Below are 25363 nucleotides of genomic sequence, written 5' to 3'. Positions count from 1 at the left end.
TAACTAAATTCATTGCCATTCATAATAAAAATTTGACTGTAGACAAAACATCCAACTCTAGACCCTGTTTAACCCCTCAAGCTTTCCCCCTTGGCCCCTGCTGCCACTGGAGCACGCTGACCACATTCCCTTGGTCCGCCACTCACAGACTGGATGAACTAAGGGCAGAAAAACTGGTGTACAGCGTGACTCAAATCTGATAGCTGGAGATTTACTTAACTCTCTAACTCCTTTCTATTTCCTCACTGAATTAGGGGACTTGGGGTAAAGTAGTGATTCTGCCCACTGACACTGCATTCCAAATAGCTGAGATAATTAAAATGCGGTGGTGGCCCTCACCTTTAATCCCAGTATTCGGGAAGCAGAGGCAGGCGGATCTCTGTGAGTCCAAGGCCAGTCTGGACTACAGAGCTAGTTCCAGGACAGCCAGGGCTGTTATACAGAGAAACCCTGTCTTAAAAAAAAAAATAGAAAAAAAAGATACTCAGCTTTTTGCTTATGTATAATTTCAGCATCCTTGGGATAAATCCATGAATGGATTTTTAATATGCTACCCACAAGGCAGCAGGATAGAGACACCTAACAACCATTGCATTTCCAAAGTTTTCTGCATATACAACAATTATCTAAAGTCCCTTTAATATAATTGATTCCAATTCCTTAACTTTGTATTTAATCAATAAATAATTTTATATGTAAACGAGATCTGACTGTCCAACCTAAGACAACTTTTCTAAAACAGTACCGCGGTTATAATTTTCTGTGGAATTTAAATAGTCAAAAATTCTTTCAAACAATTTGGATACACCTATTGACAAGATGCTGACTGATTTATTTATTGGCCTGTTTATTTATTTTGTAGTACTGAGGCTTGAACTGGGCCTCATGCATGCTCAACGAGCTCTCTACTGCTGATCCATATCCCCTGCCCTTTTTATATTTTATTATTGCTTGGGAGGCATGGGTTATGCATGTGTGTGCATGTGGTAACTGCATGTATGTATTTCGTGTGTATGTGTGTACACATTCATATGCATGCATGTACACTACAGAAGACCAAAGGTGTTTTCCTCTATCTCTTTTTGCCTTATTCCCTTGAGACAGGGCTGGCCCGTGAACTTTCAGAATTCGCCTGTCTCTGCCTGTTGCACTGGGTACTAGTACACAAGTGGCCGTATGCAGCTTTTATAAGGGTGTTGGAGATCTGGTGGGTTTCCTGAAGTTACCCAGGCTGTCTTAAAGTTACTATATGGTCTGGGCAGACCTCTGCTTAACATCTGGCTTTAGCTCCCAGGTTGCTGGGATTGCAGGCGAGCACCCCTTACCCTTTACCAAGATCCAGATTTCTTAGAATTCTCGCTAAGTACCTCATTGGTGGTTCCAGAGCTTAACTGCATCTGGAATAAGCTGGCCAAGCCTCTCTTGAGATTTTCTATGCCCACCGGTTCATTTTCATATGAGTAGAATTCTTTGACCTAAAGTGAAAAAGAAATAAAAGCAAAGCAATGACACATTGTTTATCAGATCTGGTTAAATATGGGGCCGGAGGGGCTGGGTTCTCACCCCAACTGATTATGTGAGATATTGTTAGCACAAAGCTGTGATTTCTCTCTTGTGAAAAGAAGCAGGTTTTATTTCTGAGAAGCTGGGTCATCAGGAAATGGGACACAGGCGCTGAAAATGAACGTTCTGAACATGGCAGTAATTACAGAGAGTCAGGGTTTCTGTGAAAACCAGGCTCGTGCAAGAAAGAGAAACTGGGAGCATTCCCCTCGTTCATATCACACGCGCGTCTCTTACAATTCTGTTTGAAACACAAAATAAACAAGGACTAAGAGGTTCTCAGAAGAGCGTGACAACGGCCACAAATGGCAGTTAAGATTCCAGAATGGCCTGATGTCTGTAGGCTATGACAGGGCCAGGTTTGCCCATGAGTAGAACCCAGGGGGCCAAAGGGCTCCAGAGCACAGACGCCCCTGAGCACAGAAGACTCTGCAGAGGCTGGAGGACTGGCGGGGTTGTCTCTGCTGCACAGCGTGCCTGTGGCTACTGTTTAGGCTCTCACCAGGAGGTAGAGAAAGGTGGAAATGAGAAGATTGGTTGGGCAGGAGTAGGAAGGAAGTGACTTGGCTCTGTTTTATCACTGACATTCATTGGCACCATAGCTCTTATCATTTTAATAAGTCAGCCTATCATTAAGAAGCAGCACAAAAAAGCAAAGAGGTTTTAGAAGGCAGCCTGCTGTTTTCACGCTGGACTGACTTCAAACACTTCCGGCAGTTTAGAAGCAGAGGACAGATGCGCCTTCTCTGTAAAAAAAAATCACTATGGTCTACAGAGGCAATGGCAGAGAATCTCAAATGAAATACAAAGTTCAATAATGTGCTGAATTTCATTAATACCAATCCGAATAATTCAGCCTACCTAAAAATTCTCTGTGTCTTAGGAGACAATATTGTGCCTGAATTAACCTCCCAAGTGCCTCAACTCTCTGTCTTTACTTCCTAGACACACCCTGCTAGGGACGGGTTTTCTGGCTACTGTATCTGTGATCAGTGTTAGGCGGTCCGCTGTGTTGTCCTTCAGTGTTGGAATAGTGCTGTTTGTACTGGTTAAAAGGGAACTGTGACAGTGACCTCACTGTCTGAAAATCCAGGGATCATATTCTCAAACCACAGGCAATTTCTCAGATCCAAGCTGGCTTTCTGATGCTCTATACTGTAAACTGGATTTCCTTTCTTTAGCAATAACGGTACGGAATCTGAACAGCAGAAACTCAGAGACAACCAAAACGTTTTGATTTTTCTTGTTAGTAGTTGTTTTTCCACAGCCAGAAAAGTGGACAAGCCTTTTTTTTTTCTGTCCTTTATATGGCTGTTGTTTCAAAAGTTAAAAGCGTTCACTTTTAGAATAGACCAATCTGACCCAAAGTAAAGATGACATCCTCAAAGGTCAAATTACTTAACCATGACCAAATTAATAAGCTGGACCACTGAAGTTTGACCCATGTGGCTGTCACAGCAGTAATCTTAAATTTGCTGTTTCATAAGAGGAACTGAGTGTGTTTTATGGTGTTCAGGCCATAAAGCTGATAACTTCATTTCGTTCTGAAATGAATTCTAAATACCCAAGTGTTCAGGCCTCCGACCTGCATCCGCAGTCACCAGAGTCCAGAGGACAGCAGGCTGAGTGTTCCACTCAAGGAGCTCGAACTGAGAGCGAGGCTAGGCAGACTGCGGGAAACGCCTAGAGTCATGTGATCAAATCTGGGGCCAGCTTCCTTAGGGGGAAGAAGATGCCCCTGTAATTCAAGGACTCAGTACAGAAGGCAATTTTACATCCTTTTCTAAACAGCAAAAATAAGGAGACCAGATCCCGGCAAACAGGGACTCACCATTTTATCATTAATATCTAACTAAGAAATATGGGAGAGAAGCAAGGGAAGACATGGGTGATTTTGACAGACCACTCACGGCTCTTTTGCAGGGTCAGTGTGAGCAGGAGCTACAAAGCCAGGTGTAGATAGCAGATCCACACCAGGACACAATGCAAGGTAAGAGGCAAATTTAATTCTAGCAGTACGGACAACCAAAACTAAACAGGCACCTTTTACTTGTCAGTGTTAATGAATTAACAGGTAACTGCCATGTTCCCAACTTAGTTTGTTGGAACCACTCGGAACCACTTACACATGATCAACCAGTGACCCTGGGAGAAAGAAAATAGGCAATGAATATGTATCTAAGTATTTTGTTAGACTCTTTCAAAATGTAACTATGGGAGTGCTAAATGGGGAGAGGAAAAAGAGGGGCTCTAACAAAAGGGTTTTCTGGAGATCCCAGGATTTTGTGTAGAACTTAATGTTGGCCTAGGGCAGAAATGTCCTCCACGAAAGCTGCCCAGCAGCTGTTTCCCCGCCTTTGCAGTTTCTCTCCTTGTAATCTGAGATGACAATGACCTTTCTAACATCGATGTGGCCGGAAATTCCTGTTGACTTCTTAGTCTACAGGGTCGAGCCTCTTCCAAGTACTTTATTGTACAATTGCGAGATAGATAATGATGCACTTTAACCTATGGCTGCGGCGAATCACCACAAACCACAGCTCCCACTGGGCTGGCCCAACGGTGTCCCTGAAATAGTGATGTGGCAGCTCCATCCAGCCTTTGGACAGTGGGGCCACTGAGTCCTCGTGTGTGCGTCCTACAAGACTTTGCACTCAGCTTCTGGCAAAGGAGCTGTAAAACGTTAGGCTGTGGGGAAGATCATAAATGCATTTAATATTTAATGAACTCAAGAAGCTTGCCACTTTAGAGGTCCAGAGAAGAAAAGAACTGTGTTTTGTGTTAATAAAGTTAAGCCATATGCATATCAAGTAAGTGAATACATGCTGGGGGGGGGGACATAAAATAGAGAATCCCCCAAGTCAGCCCAGGAGGACAATGAGAGGACAGTGGGACACCGAAGTTAGGGCAGAGACTGCGCTTCAAATGTCAACTTCGTGACCAGCCACTTCTGTGCCCTTTGGAAATTTTCTTAACTTCTCAGAACTCTAGTTCCTCCCAGGTCTGTGACTAGCAGAGGGGGACAACGTCCATGGTGTCTTCAGGCAGAGCTCAGCACGTGGTAAGCACTGCTGTCCCCTTACTTAGCACGAGTTAACCGAATCATAAACCAGGACTGGCCCACTTAGGCTCGCGTCAACTTACTCCACAAACACTCAGGAATTTTCACTATACAACTCAAGTTGCTGGAAGCAGGAGGAGAAAGACATGATTGCTGCTCCCGAGAAACTCGCGGCTGCTATGGACAGGAGACAGGATAGAACGCACTTGACACACTTGAATAGACGGGATCTCAAGGGGTGGTGGGCCTGGAGGACGTTAGGAAAAGCTTTATGGCCGCTCCAGTCAGCACAAGGTGGAGATACGTTGGGAAAGGAGAAGAGAGACATGGAGCCGGGAGTGGAAGGTCTGGGGTACAAGCGGATGGGGCATTTTCTCTGCTGAACAGTATAACTTTCAATGAATATGGCTAAAGGAGAAATGGGGGGCCAGGAGTGGGTTCCAAAGCACCAAGAAGTCTGGAAAGTCAAGCGGTTGTGACCAGCTGGCTTAGAGGGGTGTGAATGTCACCAGAGAAAGAAGGACATGGGGACCAAACTTGAATGGAGGTCAAGACTCTGACAGTTGGAGAAAGGGAAAGGCACTCTGAGAGGCTGGGGTTCGGATCCCATGTGACTACAGCACACGCCAGCCTCTGCCCCCCCTTTCAGTACTTCATAACAGATGTGCATCCTGGTTAGAAATCCAGGTTTGCCATCTTCGTGTTAAAGCACTTCTCAGCGTTATTTTGAGGTCGAGGGCTGAAGTCTGGAGGCACGCAAACCAACAACTGTAACTCCCCATCCCCCTATGTGTTTCTGCCTCGTGACTGAACTTGCACACCCAGCTTCCTATGTGAATAAAAGAGCCACAACTTTCCTAACAGAATGTGGAACGCCGATGATTTGCTGTTCACAATTGCTTCTCGGTTCCAGCATATTAGGAGCATAAGATAGGTTAGATTTCAATCATACGTAAAACTTCTGAGCATTTACACAATTTCCTTACTGGGCTTCTAGATAGATATTACAATATTCACTCATTTTTCTATGCTTAATGCTTTCCCAAGTATATTTATAAAGAAGGTCTAAATATTTTGAAAGCTGCTGTGTCTTAAAGGTGACACAGCAAGATGTCAGTCTTGAGCTTCGTCTAGACAGACATCCTCACGAATTAACATTATTTACCTAAGCTCCGACCTTTCATTTTCATCTGCCTGCTTTCCTGAATGCAGCTAACACGCTGTGGTGATTGTCTCCGTTATGCTGGATCTGGAATCCTTCCTAATTTAATAGTTCATGAGAGGTGCGCTTTAAAAGCAGTGTTTCTCATCCATAAGTCAGTACTTCATTCTGTTACAAAGACTTTAATGAGGAAGGGGTGGGGAAGAGAGAAGCAGGGTAGGAAATAGAACTCAGAGCATGATTTGATTTAGTTCAGAGACGTTTAGTCAGCAGCCTTTGCCCTCAGTTCTTGAAATGATTCCATGAGAACAAAGGTAGCAATAATGATTCTCTTAGAGCCCTACCTGTGGAAAGGAAGCCAACAGGGAGGAGGGAGAAACACCCCCCCCCCAGCCCTTACCTTTCCCCGGACTAGATGAAGCAGCATGGGTCTCTGCAGAGCCTCCAGGTTGTCCTTTCCTATGATCTTAGCTGTGTTTTTGCCTTTGAAGATGCTCTTCTCTCCTCTCTGTTGGTTCACATTTTCAACATTGACAGCTGTTATCTATGGTCAAGAAAGAAAAGTTATCAGGAAAAAGTTCCCACATCTGCCTCTTAAAAATAAAGTGGTGAAGGAGACCTCTTGAGGTCGCCATTTTTTTTTCAAATGTTGATCCCTAGGACTTGTCACTCACACCACGTGACAAGTGCCTTCACCAAGCTGTGAAGCTTCACCTTGACATTCACTTTAAAAAGGAGAAAGTATTCAACGTTAGCTATTTTCCCGAGTCAAAAGTGACAATGCTCAACTCTGGGCTCTTGAGTTATGTGCGACTTGAGTTTGACTCTTTTGTGCCATTGCCACTTTTCTAACTGGTGTTGAGCAGCTGCTGTCCACCTCATCGCCCCCCTGTCTGTAATGTGTCTGAAAGCATTCCTGCCCATTCTGCTGCCTTGTTTATGAAATGAAAGGGGAGCCGCCGAGTTACAGAAGAAGGATGCAGGCAATGTTTTCTGCAAGGAAGCTTTGCTGTCCTAGCAATAATGACTCAGAGGAATGGACGGTGATGTCTTGGTCCAATTTTGAAAATACAACAACCACTAAAAACATCCAAAGAAATAGCAACAAATTGTCAGATACGTTGCAATAACTCTTACTATAAAAAGCTATTTGTTTCAAGTATTTGGTCCAGTGCACCTATCTGACAGTAACTAACTTTAAAAGAAATCCATAGGATTACAATGTATCAACATTAGAAAAAGTCTTACCAACCTAAACCATCATGGCTGACCAAACACTGTCATTCTGTGGAGTACTTGGCTCAGTCCATAAAAGGATCTGTCCCTCATTAGTAACTCTACCCTTCTACCCGTTAAATGAGGCCTCCCCTAATGCATCTCCATGGCTCCTTGCATGACATGCATAGCAAATTCCTTCCTCCCAGGACATTCTGAATGGGTTCCAATACAATTTCCCTATTCATATTAAGATGCTACACAGGACTGGAGGTCAGACCTCAGTTACTCAGGAGCCTGGAGAAGCCTGCTTCAAGGATTTGGAGAAAACTCACTAATGATTAGCAACAACTTCAAACCTGTGAATGCTTCGCTTGTTTTTGGGAAAGATAGCAAGCCAAGTATAACCAACAGCACAAACCAAGTGCTGCTGGATGATTTGTTTCTGACAGCTAGTCTTAGTGTGGTATTGTTTCTTCACTCTGACAGAAAATGCCCACCGTGACTTGGATCAGCTGGTCATCGTCACCGTCAGGATTCCTCCACAGTAACACAACGTCTACATCGGATGAGATCCGGTAGCCCACGCTGTCTTGCAGCTTTCCTTTGCCCCCGTCAAGAAACACTTCAGTGGAGTACGTGAGCTTGTATAGCCGCTCATTATTTAACGAGAGACCAGTTGTGTGACCTGCATTAAAGAGGGGCACGGGTCAAGTTTCGATCGTCAGGCACCTGTCAGGCCTGAGGATATACTGTCTCACCACCATTCCACTCTCCCAGTTCACTGAGGCTCAGTGGAGCTTAACAAGCACCTGCTGAACCAGAGATGCTGTGCTTCTCCATCTACTGAAGCCATCAGCTTAAAACCCACATGGAAGTAAATTAACTGATGAACATGCAAACAAGCTTCCATTTCAGAAAACCACATAATTGAGTCATCTTCACATTGCCCTGGTTGAACCTAAGATGGTTTATAAAGCAACCATCACGCTGCTTTGAATCACTTGACTGTAAGTTCAAGCAGAGGTTTTGACAAGAATTGCTTTACAAACTCATTAAGATCATTTAACATTTTATGTGTAATGAGTGTTTTGCCTGCATGTATGTATACCAAATGTGTACAGTACCCAAGGAAGCCAGAAGAGGGCATTGGATTTCCTGCACTGGAGCTGCATAGCTCATGTTGTAACTACCATGCGGACACAGGGAACCAATCCCAGGTCCTCTGGAAAAGTACCAAGTGGTTTTGTCCAAACCACAGATCCATCATTACAGACCCATAGTTGGTAAGATTTTAGTTTCAATGGCTGAGTGTCAAAAAAAGTGTTAGTCATCAGAGAGACAGTTCTTCTTTGGCATGCTTGCCACACCTAGAGGATGATTTCTCTTTGTAGTTTTCTCTATAGATTAATTAACAAACTTGTCCAAAGACCATTTCAGGGTGGTGGTGGTGGTTCATACCTAAAATCCCAGCACTTTGAAGGCTGAGAAAGGAAGATGTCTATGAGTTTGAGGGTAGCCTGGGCTATATAATAATTCTAGGCGAGCCTGAAGTATATAGTGAGTGCCATGCTAACCTAGGATAAAATGTGAGACCATGCTCAAAAACCCAAAAGTAATAAATGAATAAATGAAATAAATCTGCACCCAGGCATATTATCTTCTAATAATATACATTTTTTTTCCCAAGACAGGGTTTCTCTGTGTATCTTTGGCTGTCCTGGAACTCACTTGTAGACCAGGCTGGCTTCAAACTCACAGAGATCCTCCTGCCTCTACCTCCCAAGTGCTGGGATTAAGGGTATGTGCCACCACACTTGGCTTGTGTAATAATATTTTTAAGAAAATTGGAACATTTAAGAGCTACCTATCAATAAGTTTAAATTAACTGTGCCTTTAAAAAAAGACAACTAACTACATAAAATCTTAAGATGGCTTAAATTTGAACAGAGGGATTTAATATCAAACAGCACAGAAATCAGTACTAGGAGCCAAAACAAAAACCCCATAAAGAAGTTCACAGTTCCCAACTCAGGTTGGAAACATACACAGTGGAAGGATTAAAATTTTCTCAGGCACAAAAAGTTTATGTCACATAAGCTGGCTTTGTTTATTTTCTGTGTTTGTACTCTCAGATGCAGCCAAGAAGGGTTCAGTACGTATTTTCTTCTTTAGAGCCACTGGGGCTGCTTTGCCAGTGAGCTCTAACAGGAAGTCATAACTTACTTTCCCTTTAAAAAGTACGTATATAGCCAGGTGTAGGGATACATGCCTTTAATTCCAGCACTTGGGAAACAGAAGCAGGCAGATCTCTGTGAGTTCTAGGCCAGCCTGGTCTACATCAGCTTCTGCCCACCCATTCATTGCAATGACTGCATAGTCTCCAGGAAAAAGAGACGAACATTTGTTGCCTCAAGATTATGTATGCTGACAGTCATAAAAATCTAATTAGCTCAGCCTTGGTCTGCTGTTGTTTGTTTTGAGACAGGGTCTCACTATGTAGCTTAGGCTGGCCTGGAACTCTTCTTTCTTTTGCTCTTTGCTCCAGGTGCTCCGTTTACAATTTACTGCATCTGGCTCTGCGATGGGCATTACTATTCCTCATTAGATGAGAAAGCTAAAGGGCGGTGAGATTACACCATTGACCAGGGCTACTCAGGGGATTAATAATGGCGACATGATGGGAACTGTAGCTATCTGGTCCTAAAGATCATGGTTGTTGTTTTTTTTCCCACAAACCCCTAAGATTCTAGATTGATTTCTCTTTCATTCCTAGGGAAGGCACCTCCAACAACGATGCTCTGAGAAACTCTTAGGACATGGGCAGTTTTCTCCAGTCACCTGCTATGCCTACAAACAAGGAGATAAATTTTCTAACCTTATGGAGCTGATATTTATGTGATGAGGAGCTAGAACATAAAATATAAATAAGTGTATGTGCAAACATCGTAGGATGACAGTCATGCTATTGGAGACACGTCTAATCGGAAAGGGAATGGGTGGACCTCGGTGAGGCAAGGTCAGTTTTAGGCTGGTCACGTGCACATCTGTAGGAGAGCTACACTCTGCTCCTCCCACTCCATTCTCACAGAGAGAGCAAGTGCAAAGGCCCCAAAGAGGGCTTGTGCAGACACAAGGGCAGCAAGAAAGGGAACTGACTAAACAACACCGCAGAAGAAGAGGAGGTTAAACAGGGGCCTCTGGGCATCAGGGAGACGGGGACAAGGCCATAGCCTTGGAATTTGAGACTGGAAGCTGAAAGAGGTTTCTGACCCAATTCTACATTCCATGATCTGACAAAGGTTCAAAGGGAGGACAAGGGCTTCAGTAGGAACACAGAAGAGGCAGGCGACAGATGAGTGAGAGCTGGCATCACCAAAACAAAGTGCAAACACAGGTCAGCCAAGTTTGAGGCGTGACATATAGAAGGAAGGCGGAGTTAAAAAGACCAGGAAGGAGACAGTCTGTAACTGTCTCAGCTTCTGGACGTGTGTGTGTGTGTGTGTGTGTGTGTGTGTGTGTGTGTGTGAGAGAGAGAGAGAGAGAGAGAGAGAGACAGACAGACAGACAGACAGAGACAGAGAGAGACAGAGAGAGAGAGAGACAGAGAGAGAGAGCTATAAAATCCCATTTAGGGCGTAAAAGCATTGCATGCCATCTTATCAAACCCCCACAGCAACTGTGAAAGATAAGCAGGAACAGGAGAGCTGACAAAGACTGACTCTAAGTCCAACCCACACCCACAGTGTAGGCTCTGAAGTTTAGGATTTATGAAATCGGAGTTTGTGGACTCCATGAAGGAGCCTTCTGATGAAAAACATAATGGAAGAATGTGTAGGACGGAGTAGTTCTCAAAACTATTACACTGATGTTTTCTAGCTTTTTCTTTAGCGGTAACAAGGAGCACATGACCCATCAGTTCCTACTGCTGCGACAATGAAGCCCAGAGCAGGAAGGGCCCTGTTCTCCCTTGGCTTTTCCTACCTCTGTCAACAGGCCTTCAGTGCCTGCCTGTCCTTTCCATCAAATGCTCAGAGTTTAAGACGGTCCAAATGGCTAGATTATGCTCCAGTGTTACTTTGTCAGCCTTCCTCTGGTCTTTCTCTATATGTGGTCCAGGTTGTGGCAACACTGGGCATCCAATCTATGAGCCACTTAGCTTCCTTCTTAGGCTGTTGCTCTTTAAGAGTAGACATACGGCATTTTTGTTCCGAAGGTTGAGGCAGAGTAACAACACTGCTAATTGGCTGAAGCCAAGAGGCAAAGCCGAGGTGAGTGTGAGTGAGACTCCAGGAGATGTGTTCTGGAGGTAAGGGAAGAGGTAACAGAGTTTAAGGATCTGCCAGGAAAGTGTAAGGCAGAGGAGAGATGGGATGAGACTGAGGCAGATGGCCTACAAACAAGGTGGAGCAGGGGCTGAGGGAAGACCAGAAATGAAGAAGCCAGTATGAAGTAGAGGTGGCAAAACAAGCAGGAAGGGAAAGCCCTACATTTAACAAACAAACAAACAAAAACCATCAAGTCAGCATTGAGAGCAGATCCATTATTACCAGCTATGGTCAATAACAGCCAGGAAAAACTTGGGCCTTTGAAGTTCACACTCGAAAAACAGACTGCCCTCCATATTACCCTGCACCCTAAGGTTAGTAGGAGGGTAGAGCCATCTCATGTCATTTGCTGGCTATATGTCAATCATTGTGGGGGCAAAGAATCTTTCATCAAATCGTTGTCCTCTAATACCAAAGGCTACTCCATGTAGATGGAGAGAACTGAGTCCTGTATTGCATGCTTGTGTTATGTAGTCTAAGAAAGTCTTTGAAATGAAATGAAGAAACTCATGTAAAGAAGCATAAGCCCTGGGCCCCTCACTTGCCCAGGGTCCTCGGAAGACTTTGGAAGAGGGCCCTTGTAACCTGTACAGGTTCCTTATCTTTTCTCAGTAACCTTTGTAAGCATAAGATATTTTTGCACTGTCTTATCAAGGACAGTCTCACAGTTGCACAAGCTTTGGGCTCTGAAAACCTGGATTTGTCATTGAGCTTGTACACAGCAAACTGTCATGTTCTAAGCCACCTTTTCCCCATGCGCAGGTGGCATGCCTTCGTGCTGCTGGTGTGTGTGTGCGTGTGAGCCCGTGTGTGCTTGCTGTTTTTCATTTACAGAATGGGAATTTGAAAAGAATCCATGGTAACCACTATATCTTCATTTTTTTTCAGAATAATCATGATATTGGGTTCTATAGTATACTGTGTACATATTAGACAAACAATAAAACAACCTTCTAACAATTCCAAGTCAAATAGATTTACAAGTTTTTGTTTGTACCTAAGGAAGGGTTATCTCTTAAACACTATGATTTTTGAAAGTGCTGAAAATATTCCCTCTACTTTAAGAATTTATTTTCTCAGATGAAATAATTGAATTACAGTCCTCTGTAACTTGCTGTAATAACAGCTATTCCTTTTTCCATATAGAAATTTCACACACACAAAAATCTTGAGACAAACTTCACTTTATGATCAAAAGTCGCATTAATCCCAAACAAATTTTAAAAGTTTATGTGTGATTACTTTATGTCACTCAGAGTATGTAGCGCTAGAAATTACCCCCACCATAAAAGACTGCCTTTAGATCAATTGGTTTTAATGTTATATCTTTTTATGAACTATAAAAAGTGATATATTTATACAAGGCAACAATCTGAAGGCCAAAGAGTTTATAAGCTGGTGGATTCATAGGAGATTTCATATCAACACATTTGAAACCATTCCTTGTGAAAATGCTTTCATTCTTTTTTTCTGACATTATCAATTTATATCAATTTTAATGTGATTTTCATCTTAAAGCAGAAACTGTTAACTAGTAACACTATTTTTAAATATGTCTTATTTCTTAAACCCATATACACAGCTTTATTTTCTTTAATTTACTGACTTGGTTTGTTCTATTCCTTTGGAATGCCAACAGAATTCCATACATGGTTTCCCATTTCATTCATAACTCTTTGGCAATCAAACTACCCCCCACCCCCACCCCTTTCAGTTGGGTCTGATTCTTCTTGCTGTCCCATTGCTAAGCAACTAGAAGTAAATTTCAGGACTGGGTTTTTAAAATCCTATTCTACAATTCAAATGAAGGCACTGCCTTCTGTGTGTCTGTCAGCAGCAGGTAACAATAGCTCAAATCTTTTTCCAGGAGTGACAAACTGAAGCTAGAGACATACTGGCCTGGGGATGGCGGGCTGAAACCAAAAGGGACCTCCACTCTAGTAAAATAGAGCCAGAAATTAATTCTTTTTCATCATTTCGACTTTGTCACTTACCCCCAGATATTCCAACCCTATATATTTTAAAAAACTGTGTAGTTAGGAACTCTTTCAACACAACACACATGCGCACACATACAGACACACACGCACGACTGAGATTCAAGCTTAGGAAAAGGCAGCACGCTCTTACCTTTCACAGAGGCAGAGTATGAAGAGAAGAAACAGAGAAAAAGTACAGCTAGGAGGATCATGCTGCCCGGCTATCCTCTGCCGCATCCACTTCCCAGGAGCCTCTGAGAAGTGGACTCCTCTGGTGACAGCCAGCAAGGAAGTGATCCTCCTCAGAATCTGCGACAACAGTGTTTATCTATAGGGGAAAGGTCAGACTCCAAACTCCAAAATCAGGACCTAAGTTCATGGAAGGGCTCACTATTAATGATTAAACCTAGGTGGGCTATCGTTGTTAGTCTTTCACTTTTAAGAAGTGTGTTTCACTCAAGAAGGAAAACCAAGAAAGTTCACATCTTGAGAGCCAAACTAAACCAGTCCACAGTCCTACAAATGTGTAAATGCAGAAGCATCAAGGAGCCATGACGAAACAAAACTAACAAACAAAAACAAAAGAAAAAAAACCCAAAAGAACTGGTTATGATACTTTTCTGCTCAAATACAAAATCATCAGCAAAGCTAGAACATTAACTGGCTCTTAGAATACTTCCCTAGTTTATAATGAAAACATGGTGTGGTTCAATTACCCCAACCCCCAATGAACCTGATTGAATAGTGTTTCTCTGTGTAGCCCTAGCTGTCCTGGAATTCACTTGGTAGACCAGGTTGACCTCAAACTCACAGAGATCCACCTGCCTCTGACTTCTCCATGCTGGAATGAAGTCGTGTGCCACCACCGCCAGACTTATTTTTGAATTTTATACTATTCATAAACCATTATAGAAATTACTTAGTTTTATAATTTAAACTGTCATACCACCATTGACAAAGATAATATTGTGTTAGACGGGCATTCCTGCAATGTGGCTGACTGTTCTTATTATGTGAAACTGCAGAGGTTGAAGCAAACCAGGAAGGCCACCATTAAGGTGTTAACATGCCAGCCGAGGCCACCAGAGCAGACCTCTGCTTGTACCAACAAGGAACAGCTGTTTGGGTCGCTGGACCAGAGTCCTGACTTTTCTGAGCTGCATTCCTAAGAGGCGATTCGGATAATGAGTCCCAGTCTTCACCAGTTTTGCAACAGAGTATTAGTTAGGAAACCTCGTCAAAGTGAATGCCCTTGTACGGCTAAAGCCACGCTAGCTGATCCAGCCAACGCTAGTCACCGGAAACTTCCACCAGAGTCCTGATAGAAACATAGGAGAAGTGGCATGGTGTGAGGGTGTGGAGGGGAGGTAGGAGAAACTTTGGTGGCAAGCGCTATTGGAATGTCTATGAAGACACTCATGGCCATGTTTTACGTTTAAAGTGGGTTCTCCTCTAACCTGGAGCTTAACTCTTTTAGACAACTTAAGTAAAAGATAGCAAGCAATAAGACTGCCAAAGGAAATGTAAAATTGAAAAATCTCCAAACTGAAGCATTTCCTTTGAAGTGTGTTTTCATATGCAAAATTGAGAGGTGAAAATTATTTTAATCTCCTCTTGAGAGTTGAACTTCATTTGTTGTTACCACTTTTTCTGGGGCCAGACAGACAAGCTCATTCTCTCTCTGTCTCTCTCTCTCTCTCTCTGTCTCTCTCTCTCTCTGTCTCTCTCTCTCTCTCTCTCTCTCTCACACACACACACACACACACACACACACACACACACACAGAGCTTTACCGGGAAAAATCTGTGCCCATACACAATGTAAGGCGAAAGTCCTTGCATTTCCTTTCTGCTTAGCTGATGCTATCACTACTTTAGTTTTTTTTTTTTTTTTTTTTTTTTAAGATGGTGCTTTACTATGCAGCCCTGGCTGACCTGGAACTCCAGGTGTAAAGCAGGATGACTTTTCACTCACAGTGATCCTCCCGTCTCTACCTCCCAAGTGCTGGGATTAAACACACGCGCCACAAGGTCTTTCTAGCTTTGCTTTAATTAATAGATCCCCAAATGCGCCCACAGCATTCGATGGGTAGACATGGAAAGTCAGTCCTTTTAGTCGTTTGTGCTTACATACATATTTCTGTCAATCAAGACCTATTTTGAATCTTACTCTAGTGTTTGAGAACAGTCTTGTATTTTCACCTCCGAGTCACAATCATATACATTTAGAGCTGTCGCTAGACTGTGTGGTGTATGATACGTGTCTCTTTGGGTAAAGTTCTAGTCGATGTCAGGCATTTGGATCAGAGTCCAACCAATAAAAGGCATATCAGTATTACCTAATCAGGGGAGAGCTGTTTCATTTGAGCATCTGATTTCCACTAGAACACACGACATTCAGGAATCGTTTCAACACAAGGCATACAAAATAGGCCGCTTCTGTTGGTCCTAACACCATCCTTTTAGAGTTGGCTTATATGGTTCTCTTTTTACAAAGGCATTGGAGAAGACGTCTCAAGACCGCTCCGCTGAGATGAACTGAGAATGGTACAAAGCCCGTCTTTGTTGCACTAGCACACAAAGCAAACTGTGTACAGTATACATGAGTGCTGTCTCCTGAACTCACCAGCATTTCGCGTGGCGCATGACGGAGGAAAGAACGACAGCATGGCGTAAAATACCAAAAGCTGGCATCTACCACAGTTTACATTTGGTCACCACAGCAACCATTTCCTCTTGGTTCATGTTCATTGATTAAAACTTCTTTGAGAAACATAGGAAAATGAACCTTAAAATGCTAGATATAATATCTTTGAATTTTTTTGTACTTGGAATGAAATTGATAATGTTGTTAATTAATTAAAGGGGATGTCCTTGCATAAGACTATATGATTTAATATGGAAGGGTACTCCAAGCTAAATTTCAAGGAGAAACCCATCTGTACTAGTCAGCATGGAAGCAAATTATATACTTGGTTTTTTGGTTTTGTTTCTTGTTTGTTTTCATTTTTTGGGTTTGTTTCTTTGGTTGGTTTGGTTTTTTTAAGACTGAGTTTCTTTGTGTAACAGTCCTGACTGGCCTGGAACTAGCTTTTGTAGACCAGGGTGGCTCAAACTCACTGAGAACCACCTGTCTCTGCCTCCCAAGTGCTGGGATTAAAGGTGAGTCCCCCCGCCCCAACGCCTGGCTCAGATAATACGTTTCAAAACAACATTTTTGCTACAAACCCCTTTGGTGGTACCCAGCCCTGACACACTACCATGTTGCCTTCACAAAGGAGGAAAATTTGAAATTAAAGATGGCTTACTAATTTCAAAGTACAGCTGTGTTCTGTTGAGTATCATAGGTTGTTAGGAGTTAACTTATTTTCCTAGATTAGAAGATAAATGAACTTTAACACACTAAAGGTTAAAGGAAATGAGTTACCCTATTAGATATAGATGTGGCAAGTCAGGATGTACGATAGCCCTAAGAAGAAAAGTCTACCTGTGTCATCAGAACACTTTGATCTGCTCTTGGGAAGAGTGTGGCACTGTGGGGAGGGAGGGAGGGAGGGAGGGAGGGGAGGAAAGGGAGGGCGGGAGGAAAAGGAAAGAAAACTCAGGACACACTGAATCACTCTGAAAAGTTCATCCTGTTTGAAAATGTGAAGGCATTTTTAATGTAGTAAGGGACTTAGCATTTTGGTGGAATCCTGAGGCACATACTCTGTTAAGAACATTCTTATAGTTTGGTGACAAGGTATGCTTGAATATATATACTATTTTAACAAATATTTAAAGATTTTCTTTGTTAAAATAAAGAAATATTAAATTACTAACTTTAATGAAAGTAGAATTGAGGTTTAAGTATGAGAGATTTGAAATCTAAGATAAAAACAGTCATTTTTTTCAAAACAGAATTAAGCAAACATACATAAACACATATACGCATACTTGTCAATAATCTGGAAAACCTTGTGCATTGTACTAACCTAAAAGGACTCTAATACTATGTCTGGTCACTCAACTGGGTTGACAGACTGAAGAGAACTAGTAAAAGTGATTTCAACAGACGCAAATAAAGAAAATAAAAATTTAATTTTGATAAAATGATAAAGAATGAATAACAAAATAATTTTATTGCACTTTTAAAATGGAAATTTCAAATCTAACATAAAATGTTGAGTAGAAGCACCAATTTCTCTTAAAGGTGTATGTAATATAACTCAATTACGTTTACAGACCAATTATTTATAGGAATAAACAAATAAATTAATTTACAGTAGAAACAAAGCCAATAGTTCTAAAGCAAGTGTTAAAATAAAAAGTTATAAGATATTTAAGATTGGTCAAGAGATGAGGGATCTAGTGCAGAAGATGGTATTTGGGGACAGTGCTTGAAAAGTTTCCCAGAACTTTTGGAGAGCACTGTGCTAACTCTGTAGCTGTGCAAATTACTGGCTTAGAACAACAGGATTTATTCTCCAGCCCTGGAAGTCAGAACCTCTACAAGAGTATCATTCGGCTGAAATCAAGATGTGGGAGCCTGGCACACTGCTTTCTAAATATTTGAGGGGAGAATTCATTTCCTTGTGGCTTCCAGCTTTCGGGAGCTGCCTGAGTTCATTGTCTCAGGGACACTTTCTACACCTTCAAAATTAGCACGAGTGAGCGGAATCCTCCAGCCGCAGGTCACCCGCCGGCCTCTGTGTCTGCCTTCTCCATTGTGTAAGCATAGTTGATTCTATCAGGCCTATGGAGATAACCCAACACAGTCTTTTTCCGTGGGGTCGTTCAATTAGTGACCTAAATTAATCTACATTGTTAACATGATGTTCACTGTGGATTAAGACGAGCACTTTGGGGGATTGGGGAGCTGTTTTTCTTCCTATCATAGATACAGACATCAAACAGATTTAAGAGGCTCTACGAACTTCAAGCAGAATCACACACACACACACACACACACACACACACACACACACAAACGCACGCCCACACACACACACACACACACACACACACACACACACACACACACACGCACACTGGCCCAGGAACATCATAATCAAAGTTCAGACTAACAAATTGGAAAGGTGACATGTGAAGAACCAAATAAGAAGATAGATCACCTTAAAAGGTAAGAAAAACAGCTACATAATTATTAACACTACCAATAAAAACCACCCCTTTGAGGGTCGAACGGCCCTTTCACAGGGGTCACATATCAGATATTCTGCACGTGAGATATTTACATTACCATTCATAACAGTAGCAAAATTACATCCTGAAGCTGCAACAAAAGAATTTCATGGCTGAGGGGGTGTCACAACACAAGGAACTGTATTAAAGGTTCACACCATTAGGAAGGCTGAGAACCACTGTCTTAGAATGATGCCCTCAATGTGCAGAGTAAATAATATTAATTTGTAGTTGGCACCTATCACAATTATCAGTTATCAATTATTAATTAGCATAGTATTCTCTTCACAATTATCAATTATTAATTAGCATAGTATTCTCTTCTATGTAAATAAGGGTTTTAATCCAAAAACAGAAGGAAACACATTTCCAGGGGGAAAAAAATACAACTAAAATATCCCTCTAAAAGTTATATTTAAAAATCTACTTTAGTTAAGGTGTGGGAGCACCCCACTTTTAATCCCACTTCCCTGGAGGCAGAGGCGGGGAATTCTCTGTGAGTTGGAGGCCAGCTCTGTCTTCAGTAAATGGTATGTATAGTAAAACCCTGTCTGAAAAGAAAACAAATCTACTTTAGCAAAAAATAGTGACCCTAACCCAAAGTTGGAAACTGGGATGAAGAACAAGGAAGTGGCCTCTATTTGAGGAAACATGCTCTTTAAATGCTAATATTTTGTGGAATTGGACTGAACTTAAAATAGACAAAAATAACATAAAATGTGTCACATCATTTTGTGGCATAGGAAAATTTTAGATGCTTATTCAATGACAAGAGTCAGCTCAATAAATTAAGGTTCATTAATTCAATATGAAGCCATTTAAAATATTATGTAAATATGTTTATTCATAGGTCTACTGTATTTTGGAAGCAGACTACTAAACAGCTAATAAAGATATTTTATGATAATTTCTTGTTTAAATATAGATATAGATGTGAGCACAAAAGGGCTAAAGGGATATTCACCAAAATCAATAATTATTACTACTATAATTATTCATATTTTGTTTTTATCTTATATCTTCTTACATTCTGTATATTCTACTACTTTAAAAAACTTTGTTTAGATTCACAAAACATAACTACAATAATACAAAGATTTCTCATATAGCCTGTATCTAATTACACCTAAGGCTAATGCTTTATATCCATATGGTTGATTTAATATTAATAATTAAGTTGTTAACTAAAAACCATACTTATTCAGATTATGTTTGCTGTTTTACATATTTATTTTATGTATATATGTCTGTGCCTGAGTATAATTACGTGTACCATGTATGCAGGAGCCCTCAGAAGTAAGTAGAATCACAGACAGTCATGAACTACCATGTCAGTGCTGGGAACTAAAACTGGGTCCTCTGCAAGAGCAGAAAGTGCTCTTAACTGCGGAGCATCTCTCCAAAGCCCTAGACTACGCCTGCCTTTGACTAATCCTTTCCCCTGTCCGAATGTCCTATCCAGGACCCATTACATTTGATTGTCATGTCCCCTTGGGCTCTCCTTAACTGTGGCAATATTGAGGAATCCTGTTTGGTATTTTGTAAAATTTCTTCAATTCAAAACTTTCAAATATTAACTGCAGTTATTCCAGCAGAGGGCCACAGAGCTTATTTTTATCACAGTTTGTGATGATCAATGTGTTCTATTAGTGGTATGGTTACTTTAAGTCCCTGACTGATCAAAGTTGTCAGAATTCTCCACATACAGTTATTCTTATTTTTTATTCTCATTCTTTACTCTAGACTGTTTGGAAGAAAGTACTATGTTCAACCGCCCTCTTTAAAAAGGGAGCCACATTCATCTTTAGCATGGAGCAGTGACATGAATTGATAGTATTTCTTTGGTACATTTCTCGTCTTCTCTTGCCCAATTACTTACTTAATCCTTTGCATTAGAACTCACAGATACTTTATACTTTGAGCCATAGCTGAACATTACCTTATTTAATCTTGCTATAATTGCTAATTTTTATTCATTCAGAGTTTTTTCAGGGATTTAGGGAGACGGCTTAGTCTCTAATGCATGAAAACCTGAATTCACATCCCCAGTACCCACGTAAAAGGTCAGGCATGGCTGTGCTCAGCTGCAAACCAGTATGGGAAGGGAGAGGAGGGAGGATCCTGCGGACCTGCTGGCCAACCCGTCTAGTCAATAGCTGCTCTCCAGATTCAGTGAGAGACTCCGCCTCAAAAAAGTAAGGTGGTGAGCCATCGAGGAACATACCTAGTGTTGACCTCTGACTCACACACACACACACACAGACAAAGTGTGCTTGTGAACTCACAAACATCCACACCCACATATACAAGTGAATACTCACACATACCCTCCCCCCATACACACACTCACGAGTCCTTTCGGTTTTTGCTGTTGTGTTACAGCAGTCTACCCCCACATTGGCCGGTGTTTGAGTTTTCAGTGTTCACAGACTACTGGCTCACCCTCTGTGCTTTCCTACAATTCCTAGAGTCAGGTATTTTCCCAGTGCTTTCTGGTTTCTTTTATATATGAAAATCATAAAAACCTAAGTATGGATAGCAGGTACCCATGTTCTTAAGGTTTTGAATTTCTAGTACCCGAGAACATCTCTGAATTTACTTAGATCCTGGGTTTCCCACCAGCCTTTCAGATTTCTCCTTTAGGCTCTTTACAAATCTATTAGCTTTCTAGCTAAGTCACAGGCGGGGTAAGCATTTTAATTTCAAGATCAGACCGTACATTGCCAGCACACAGACCAACTGGATTTTGTGTGTTAACTTTTTGTCCTAAAATTCTACTCTGCTAATTCTTGTGAATTAGCGAAATGAAGATTTAGGAAACCTTTAGTTGTTTATATAGAGAGACAAACATGTCATCTGAATTTTCCTTTTTTCTTTCCCTGTTTATTTCACTGGCTAGATCTTTGGACATGTCTTCTGCATACAAGCACTTTTTAATACTTACTTTTCTCAATTATTACTTTCTTTTTTGTTGTTTGTTTTGTTCATATTTTACCACTTAAAAATATCTCCATGTTTAGTGTGAAATACCGGTTATAGTTGTCTCTTGCCTCTATCTGCCTCATTGTTAATTTTGTATTTCTGCACCTTTAACTGGAATCCAACCATAATCCGGTGCGGTATTCTTAAAAACATTTACTGTGAGTGTGCCTAGGCCATGGAGCTTGTGTGGAGGTCAGAAGACAACTTTCAGGAGTCAAGTTACCATCCACTTACTTGATTATCTGGGCATTATCTGTACTTTTAAGGAGAGGGTAAAACTGCTTTTCTATTCTCACAACTATAAACACCTTTCTGTCACTTTGGTAAAATGGCACACAAGGACCTGTGTCATGACCTTCATCTCTGCTCTTCCTTCACTTGCATCTGGACTTGCTTTTTTCTCTTCCTGTCGTCTGGTCCTGTTCAATTTAGACCCAAGCAGTTTCTCCAAAGTGCTGGGCTTAGCCCCAAAGCGGTGACCCCATACACAGGTTTTACAAATTCCACAGTGGCAACTTCAGAGCTTCCTGCTCAGTCTTCTACACTCACCCTGGACTGGAGTCGGCTAGACCACCTGCCACATTTCCTGTTGGTGTCACGAAGCATCCTTACACTGCAGCAAATGCTCGGCAGTGGCCCTCCTGTTGTTGGGGCTCTCGGGTTCTTTTGTGCCTAGTTACAGCAGTCCGAGGCGTTGGCCACACTGGCTGCTCCACTTGTTTCTGCGTGGACATTCAGGGGGTTCACAGACGTTCCTCCCTAAGGCGCTTTCCTAGCATCTTCAATATTCATGAATTACAAGGTGCTTTAAGATATCTTCTAAAATTTTCTGTATTTTCTAAGTCAACCAAAATGCCAGCTGAAATAATATAGTTGAGAAGTTGTTTCTTCTTTTTAGATAATTTTCAGGTCATGCTTTAGATTTGATTCCATTTGGACTCTCTAGTCTAAAATTAAAGTAGTCACAAGTGTTACTCTGAACCCCACCTACCATTCCCAACTTGTGAAGAGTACTCAGACTTAAAGTCATAACTAGATTGACAAAACTGGAGTTTTTAGTGACTGTCCAATGTGGCCAAACATATGGAGAAGCTCACAATTGCATTTATTACCATGTTTTGTGTCCTAAAACTCAGCTCTATCTGGAGCTTTCGTCTTACTTTACAATCTGGGCTCCAACTTAAACTGGCTGCCAATTGTCTGAAATCGGTACACAGATATGATTTATTTAGGCTACTCAATATTTATTTGTAGTTAAATCACATAAACTCTATTTTCTCCATAAATGTCATTGCAAGGCATACAACACAATGCTATGGGCTAGATATGAATAGTAAAGAGGTTGCTATGGTGAAGCAAATTAACATATCCATCATTTCAGTCAACCAACTTGTCTGCTTCCTTTGCAAAGAGAGTGGTTAGAACCACTTCATTAGTATGAGAACATCAGCAGAACAACTCTGTGGCCTACAGTCCTCAGGTTTTGCATTCACTCTCAACTTGTTTATCTCAGACACGTTACTTCGACCCACATCTTCCTCCCCTCCCCTGCGTGTCCCCTTCCTCATAACTGCTGCTTTATTCTGTTTCTGCATACTTGAATAGTATTTTCCACACATAAGTGAGAACACAAAGAACGTTAGCTTATTTCACAGCAGTGTCTTCTAAGCTCATTCATACTTGGGCAGAGAGCAAGGTCTCGTTTTTCACGACTAACAGCTCGTTGTACATATTTAGTAGTTTCTTAATCCATTCATTTGCTGACACAGACAGATACTAGATTCCCCATCTTGGTGACGAGGCATGCTACAATGAACGTAGTAGAGCAGATATCTACCAGGCAGTGATATCATTTTCTTAGATTTGTGTATGTGGTTTTATTTTCAACTTCTCTAGAAACCTTTGTACTATTTTCTATAATGGCCTCTCAATATTTTAAAAAGCAAAGCAATGTCAATACCTAGAAACCAGATTTCATACAAATTCAACTTCTGGCTTCTCTTTCAAAACTTAAAGTTTGCTATCATTGGGGCCACGCTGCCACTTGGAGCTTGTACTCTGACTAAAAAGGAGACGCCCTCTCAGGCTTCCCTGCAGGTAACATCTCTCCTTGGTTACATTCCTGAATCCACAGATACAACTGACCTGTGACCCACAGAAACCTCTTTCATTGGCTCAAAGTACAAGCACATATGTTGGGTTTTAAGTCTGTCTCTATTTAGAAGCCTGCAGATCCCTCAGATTCCACACATATTCAAATCCAAACTTGCTAATTTTTGCTAATTTTCCTTCTAGTGCTCTCTACATGGCCCAGTCAATGGAATTGTATTTCTACCATTGTTCAAAGAAGAAACCTCTTATTTTTTTTAATTTTATTGATATTTATTGAGCTCTACACTTTTCTCTGCTCCCCTCCCTGCCTCTCCCCTCCCCTTCAACCCTCTCCCAAGGTCCCCATGCTCCCAATTTACTCAAGAGATCTTGTCTTTTTCTACTTCCCATGCAAATTAGATCTATGTAAGTCTCTCTTAGTGTCTTCATTGTTGTCTAAGTTCTCTGGGATGGTGATTTGTGGGCTGACTTTCTTTGCTTTATGTTTAAAAATCACTTATGAGTGAGTACATGTGATAATTGTCTTTCTGGGTCTGGGTTACCTCACTCAAAATAATGTTTTCTAACTCCATCAATTTGCCTGCAAAATTCAAGATGTCGTTATTTTTTTTCTGCTGTGTAGTACTCCATGTGTAAATGTACCACATTTTCCTTATCCATTCTTAGGTTGAGGAGCATTTAGGTTGTTTCCAGGTTCTGACGATGACAAACAAAGCTGCTATGAACATAGTTGAGCACACGTCCTTGTGGCACAATTGAGCATCCTTTGGATATATACCCAAAAGTGGTATTGCTGGGTCTTGAGGAAGGTTGTTTCCTAATTTAAGAAGAAACGTCTTTAGAGCTATTCTTTCTCCTTCCTTCCTTGTTCTACCCACTGTTATTTCAGCCATTGGATGAAACAATCACATTTTGGTCTTTGCTTTCACTGATCCCAGGGTTGCAAATTCTTTTTCTTTCTTTACATTTGGAAACTGCTTATTTTTCAAGATGGAGCAAAATCACAAGATCTCTGAAACTATGTGCTCATGAAACATTCACTTATTCTTTTATATCTATAAGCATCTTAAGTATACACTCACTTATGGAGCCTTTAGGACAAAAATAACATTTAGTCATTGTAGAAAATCCTAAGACAAACTCTATGGCTGTTAAATAAACATGAGTCTTATAAATCAATGACTGCTTCATATCACATGACCTTACCTTACACTTTTTATATGCTTCTGTGTTTCTGCAGTTTTTGCTGGTACTTTTTTTTTTTACATACTTCAGATTGATTCTGCAACTACACAATCAAATAACTAAGTCAAATTTTGCTAACATCATTAAACTGAGGATTTTCCTCCTAACTTAAAGATGTTTTTAAATACCCAGGATGCTAGGCATTACCTCTAAAAATGTATCATTATTTATAAAACAGATCCCACGGGGGCAACTGAACAGCTGCTCAAAGATTTGGCACACTGCGATGCCAGCCTGAATCTAACGACCTACATGTGAAGGGCTCCATATCCAATTACTAATCCTTCCTCAGCTACTCCCTGCCCTGATATGGAGGCAGCTGAAAAAAGATGTCCTACTAACAGATCACAAACGGATCCAGATTTCATGCCATGGTCAGTTAACAGAAATCTTTTAGATTTGAGAGATCCAACCCAGAATCCTGGCTCACATCCCAAATAAAACTCGAGATTTTAAAGAAAGGCTTCACTTTTGTCACTAAATTCAGAGACATTTCAGTTTTATCTAAGAGCATGTAACCATGTTCAAAGGG

The 25363-nt window shown here is 41.3% G+C and overlaps 1 protein-coding gene across 1 annotated transcript in view; it reads right to left on the bottom strand.

The window, feature by feature from the left end:
* Nucleotides 1–13623, bottom strand: part of Mttp (microsomal triglyceride transfer protein) — a 38847-nt gene extending 25224 nt beyond the window's left edge. The window contains exons 1-4 of the mRNA XM_048456840.3: nt 13460–13623; nt 7502–7689; nt 6187–6330; nt 1368–1475 (exon numbers count right to left, since the gene is read on the bottom strand). Of these exons, the coding sequence (XP_048312797.3) occupies nt 1368–1475; nt 6187–6330; nt 7502–7689; nt 13460–13520 (501 nt within the window). The 5' untranslated portion in view covers nt 13521–13623. The remainder of the gene's footprint in view (nt 1–1367; nt 1476–6186; nt 6331–7501; nt 7690–13459) is intronic.
* Between the last annotated feature and the right edge of the window lie 11740 nt (nt 13624–25363).

Source organism: Myodes glareolus, chromosome 17 (genome assembly GCF_982192425.1).
Source record: "Myodes glareolus chromosome 17, mMyoGla1.1, whole genome shotgun sequence".
Lineage (NCBI taxonomy): Eukaryota > Metazoa > Chordata > Mammalia > Rodentia > Cricetidae > Myodes > Myodes glareolus.
This window is presented reverse-complemented; position numbering and strand designations above follow the sequence as displayed.